This window comes from Sceloporus occidentalis, unplaced genomic scaffold (assembly GCF_023333645.1).
Source record: "Sceloporus occidentalis isolate IW3139 unplaced genomic scaffold, rSceOcc1.0.p SCAF_6, whole genome shotgun sequence".
Classification (NCBI taxonomy): domain Eukaryota; kingdom Metazoa; phylum Chordata; class Lepidosauria; order Squamata; family Phrynosomatidae; genus Sceloporus; species Sceloporus occidentalis.
Window position 1 is genome coordinate 92936034 of NW_028316986.1, and position 6000 is coordinate 92942033.

The 6000-nt window shown below is 42.0% G+C and overlaps 1 protein-coding gene across 10 annotated transcripts in view; it reads right to left on the reverse strand.

Moving 5' to 3' along the window:
* LOC149311111 (A-kinase anchor protein 7-like) overlaps nucleotides 1-5425 on the reverse strand; it is a 140138-nt gene extending 134713 nt beyond the window's left edge. For 7 of the 10 annotated variants that reach the window (XR_016281754.1, XM_089530368.1, XM_089530375.1 and 4 more), the window contains exon 1: nucleotides 5135-5425. Coding sequence is in view for 8 of the 10 variants with exons in the window: in XM_089530368.1 (XP_089386494.1) it covers nucleotides 5135-5384 (250 nt within the window). In the remaining 2 variants the exon portion in view is untranslated. The other 3 variants (XM_089530372.1, XM_089530370.1, XM_089530371.1) reach the window with 2 other exon arrangements.
* Nucleotides 5426-6000: the final 575 nt, after the last annotated feature.

Below are 6000 nucleotides of genomic sequence, written 5' to 3' on the forward strand. Positions count from 1 at the left end.
GCAATAGCAAGTACTTTTCTATACTGCTTATCAGTGCACTTAAGCACTCTCTAAGCAGTTTACAAAGTGTAAGCTAATTGCCCCCCAACAAGCTGGGTACTCATTTTAGCGACCTTGGAAGGATGCCAGGCTGAGTCGACCCAGAGCCCATGGATGGTATTGAACTCACAAGCTTGTGGTTTGTGAGTGAGTGGCTGCAGTACAGGCATTTAAGCACTGCGCCACCAGGGCTCCTCTAATTGTGCTGTCTTTGTGTTGTTTTTGATTGCACAGAAATGTCACTGAGGACCACTACACATAATTCCTGTTATTATTTACTTGATTTCTATCCTGCATTTCTCTCAAGAAGGGAACTCATTTTAGATACACACCTAACATTTCTGTGATTGGTTTCATAGTCATTTACAACAATCATGCACCCTAGATAAAATCTGTTTGTAAACTTCATAGGTGAGTCATAGTGTTGGGCTGGCTGTGGGTTAACACATTATATTTGTTGTTCTTTGTAGACCAAAAACAATGACTTCAACACATAATTGATGGTTGTTTGATTATGCTGACCTATAAATTGAACTAGATTTAGCAGCTTCATTGTAAATCAGTTATTGAGACTTAGGCTCTTATAAACAAAGAACTGAAGAAATCAAAGACATAGCCATGTTAATCTGGGGAATCAGAGTGCAAAGGGATCCTGTTGTACCTTTGAGACTAACTGAAAGAAAAAAGCTGGTAGCATGAGGGCTGAAAGTGTATGTCTTGCCTACGGTCCCCCAGTAGGTTTCCATGGACAAGCAAGGATTCAAACCCTGGTTTCCAGAGTCTTAATCCAATTCTCCAACCACTACTCCATTCTGGTTCTACATGGTAACATAACAACATCCACTAACAGAATGGAGTCTTCTCCCTGCTCACATTGCAGCCCCCTCAAGTCTGCTTGGGAGGCTTCGGGAACCTCCAGAGCTAATTTTGGGAACAGGCAGGAGGCTAAATGGAAGAAGGAGAAAATTGAAAAAGCTATAGACTGCATCCAGTAGGCTTCTGCAATATACAACTTCTCTTCTGAACTGTTTGCACAGCCAATGCCAGTCAGTAAACAATGCCATTTTGATGCAACTAGACCTACCAGAATGAAGTACTTTACTTCTCAAATGTCTGAGATAGCAGATGTACCCTACTTTCCTCAGCTTAATTATATTAGAAATAGTTAAGTATTGAAGAAATGCCAGATGTCCAAGAGAAGTTCAGAAAAATAAGAGTTGCTAGAGATTACAGTGCAAACATGTATTGGTTAATAGAACACACTAAAGTATTTCAGAAGAAAATCAACCATCCATTATAGGCTATAGCAAAGCCTTTGAATGAGCAGATCATGTAGCACTCTGGAGAGGTGCTGCAATATGAAACTATTCTGATGTATAACTATATTCTGGACAAGAAACCACTGTCAGGACAAAAAATGAAGAAATAGAAAGGTTTTCAGTTGATAAGGGGACCCAACAAGGCTGCATCCTATCATCTTATCTGTTCAATTTATATGCTGAATAGATAACAAAGAAAGTGAGATCAAACTCAAGAGGAAAATTGGTCTGAAAACTAGAGGATGAAAATAAGCAACTTAAGCTATGCAGATGACACCATATTACTAGTAGAAAATAGCAAAGACTTGGAACAACAATTGATGAAAGTTAAGAAGTTAAAAAGTAGAGCTAAAATTTATTTATTTATTTATTTATTTTGTATGCAGTATTTCTCCTGGAGTGGGATCAGAGGCAGCTCCCAGAGTCAATAAGTAAAACAAAATTTAAAAAGCATAAACAGTTGAGCTTTAAGAAACCTAAGATAATGACCACAGATCTTTCACGTGTGGAGGCCATGTGCAAAAATTCAAAAATTCTGGAAAGAAGTTCACGAGACAATTCAGAAGATCTTGAGGATTAAATTTTCGATGAATCCTAAATTATATTTACTTAATATGACGTCGACTTTGAGTCCACAAGATGAGAATAATTATTGGAGAATTATTCTATATTTTCTGACTGCGGCTAGAATTTTAATAGCTAAATAATGGAAGTCAGAGTTGACCCCAACCTGGGACAACTGGATGCAGAAAGTCAATGCGTATAGAGAATTGGACAAATTATCATGCTATATACAGAACACAAACATGACTAGAAGAAAAGAGGATTGGAAAAAAGTCCTTGTTTTTTGGGAGAAGAATTGGAATTTAAATGTGAATTTATTAGGTGTCTGAAATATTTCTCAGTATTAATGATTTGCTTATAAACACTCATTATTTGATATCTGTTCCTTTTCCTTGTCATTACTGCAGGTCTGTAAATGACAGAAAGACACCTCCGCTAAAGCATATTATGTTATAACAAGAGCTGAGGATTTAGAAATCATGCATGTATTAGACAGTAAGCTAATAAACAAATTGGGAATTTTGGTTGGGATATGACGTTGTTAGAATATCGATAAGATATATATGGTTTTTGTTTTTTTCCCATGTGATACATAATGTGAATTAAGGTTTATTTCAGCCTAAAACAACCATCACTCTTTAAGATTTCAAGTGTAAAAGGAAAATCTACTAAGGGTCAAACAAGACAAGAGAACAATATTTAACTTCATTAGAAATTTTATTGTATATGTATTTTATTATATAGGACAATAAAGACTGTTTTAAAAAAAAGAAACGTGATGTTGGAGGAGAGCTGTACAGACAGCATGGACTGCCAAAAAGACAAACAAAAGACAAGCAAATCAAGTCTGAGTTTCCACTAGGAAAAAAATTATTCAACCGAGGCTATTGTACTTTGTACCTGTCAGAGAACATTACTAACTTGAAAAGACTTGGTAAAGTTGCAGACATTAGAAAAATAAGGATGGTTTTTTGTGGGTTTTCTCTGAAGATGCCAGCCATAGATGCTGGCGAAACGTCAGGAATAAACTCTTCTAGAACATGGCCACATAGCCCAAAAAACCCACAAAAGCTATGGATGCCAGCCATGAAAGCCTTTGACTTCAAAAAGAAGGATGAATTAATGCAGTTAAGGAAATCATGGCCCCGAATTTGCAAGACCTGAGCATGGCTATTAATAATAGGATCTGTCATCCTATTAGTTATTTATATCATTGTAATCTGCCTGGCAATCATGTGAAGGTGCTTTGTGACACTGCACAATGTTTGTATTCTTGGGAGGGGAAAAGAGAGTCAGCTAAGCCTTCAGGCCCACTGTGCAAATAGAGCCAATAGTATGGCCGTTGTGCCATGGAGACCCTTTCCACACTGGGTACCAGAACACAATGAGACTCGCTGGGCACAGGAACTCCCATTGTGCAACAGAATACCGTGCAGGATACTCCCAATACGTAATTCACTAGAAGGGTTACATGTCCTGTTAAAGACACACCTATGACATTATGAATTGTAGGTCTTTTTTGCAGCCAGGATCTCTTGGAGGTCCATTCTTCATAGGATCACCTTCAGTTGAAGCCTATCAAATGGTATGGAAGAAGTAGTAGTAGTGGTGGTGGTGGTGGTGGTGCTACTAAAACTACTACTAGTTGTTGTCGTGTCCTTCAAGTCATTTCTGATTTACGGCAAATCCATCCAAGGTTTTCTTGACAAATTTCTTCAGAGCGGGTTTGCCATTTCCATCCCTGAGGCTGAGAGAATGTGACTTACCCAAGGTCACCCAGTGGGTTTCCATGGCTGACCCAGGATTTGAATCCTGCTCTCCAGTCAAAGTACAACATTCAGACCACTATGCCACACTGGTTCTCACTACTACTGCTACTGATTTCCTGGCTGATATAAAAACAGACCAAAAGCTAATAATTCTGTCCTTAAGGCTCTAATTAGGATAAAAAGACAGAAAAACAAACAAACAAACAAACAAAACAAGTACACCCAAGTAATATATGGCATAGTTTCCCTGAGAAAGAAGGTTCCATGGGAAAACTAACCTATGTGACCTCAGTCCAACCCACAAAGACAAGGCAGTGAGTTCATACTTTGAGCCAATGTGGTACAGTGAGCGGAGAGCTGCATTTAGGACCATGGCTGCATCCACATGACAGAAATAATCCGGTTTGGCTCCACTTTAACCACCACGGCTCAAGGCTGTGGAATTCTGGGAACAAAGTACAGTTCCCAGAATTCCACAGCCTTGAGCCGTGGCGGTTAAAGTGGTGCAAATGTGATTATTTCTGCTGCGTGGATGCAGCCCATGAAACTCAACAGGCAGCACTGGATAAGTCACTCTCAGCCAGATTTCCCTCAGAACTGGATGCAGCCTAAGAAGTTAATGATTATTATTACAGAGAATGAGAGAGAGAGAGAGAGGAATGTTATGCCAAAGAAAGAAAGGACAAGATGCACAAATGGAGTAACGCTGCGTGTGAAATTGAATCACCAGTAATTACATGAACTGTTAAAAGAGTTAGAAGCAGAGAGCGAATGCGGCAGATTGCAATGAACTTCCTCATTCTTCTACGCTAATTACATATTGCAAATTGATTTCGTGGTCCTGTTTCCTACCAGCTGCCTTGTGAAAGAACACTGTGTCATATATTATTGTTATTATTGTTGTTGTTATTATTATTACAAGAGCCATGCACAAATCCTGGGCAAGTTCACTCTCCCATTGTGCCCTTTGGCCCTGCCCTTGTAGTTCTCATTCCTGGTCCCAACCTTCGGGTCTCAAAGCTCATTAGCCTACGGGCTTAAAACGAGTGAGTCTGGGGCTCATCTTGCTGCTTGTGGGCCTGGTGCCATTTCTGACTTACGCAAAACGGGTTATTTCTCCAGCCTTTGTCAGAGAGCTCTGGTGCCACAGGAAACTACAACTCCCAGCATTCCCTAGCACTCAGCCAGGGCAGTTAAAGTGGCCTCAAAGTGGATTATTCCCGCAGTGTGTGTGTTTGGAGCCTTAGTCCCCAAAGAGTGCCCTTTGTTAAGGGAATTTTGGACTTCAACTCCCAGAATCCCAAGCAATTGGCCATCATGGCTGAGGCTCCTGGGAGTCGAAGTCCAACATCCCTCAATAAAGGGCACACAGTTTGGGGGCCAAGGCTGCTTCTCCCCTTTTCGGCGGGGGACTGCAGGGAGACTCCTCCTCTTCCTCCTCACCGGTCCGTCGGCGCAACCCGCTGGAGGTAGCCTGGGGCGCCTCCTTCCCTCCGCTTCCTCGCGAGGGGCCCTCCTCCGCGCCAAGCCTCGGAGGATCCGCCATTATCACCACCACCAGCCTCCGAGAGAGGAGCGATGCCCGCCCGGCCGCAAGGGGCGCTCGCGAGCACAGGGGGGCAGCGGCACCCGCGAGGAGGAGGGAAGAGGAGCGCAGAGCTCGGAACAGCGGCAGCAGCAGCCGCGTCACCATGGACACAGCGGAGGGGGAGGGGCCAAAAGCGCCCCGACGGTTGGAATGAGCGGGGAGGGGGCGTGCGTGCGTACGTACGTGCGTGAAGAGGGCCTCTGGGGACGCTGGGGGAGGGACTACGAGTCCCATCATGCACTGCGGAAGAGCGGGGCCGTGCGCAAAAGCTTTAGGCCCTTGGCCAGTGGCGACGACAACGCTACGCCCAACGATTGTGGCGAGATGAACGGATGGGAAGAAGGGCTGTTTGTCCTACTTTTAGTCCCTGCCTCCTGCAGTCATATATATATATATATATATATACATATATATATATACACACACACACACACATATATATACATACACACATACAGTGTATATATATATATATATAATATACACGAACTATATATATCTATATAGATAATATATAGATACACTCCATGTATGTACACATACACACACACACACACACATATATATATATATATATATATACACTTTATATATGTACACATGCATATATATGCACACACTATACACACACACACAGTGCACCCTTCTTTTATGCAGGAGATCCGCATAAATTGTGCGTATGCTAGAGGCCCATTACAAGTAACGGGGCTTGTGCTTGTGG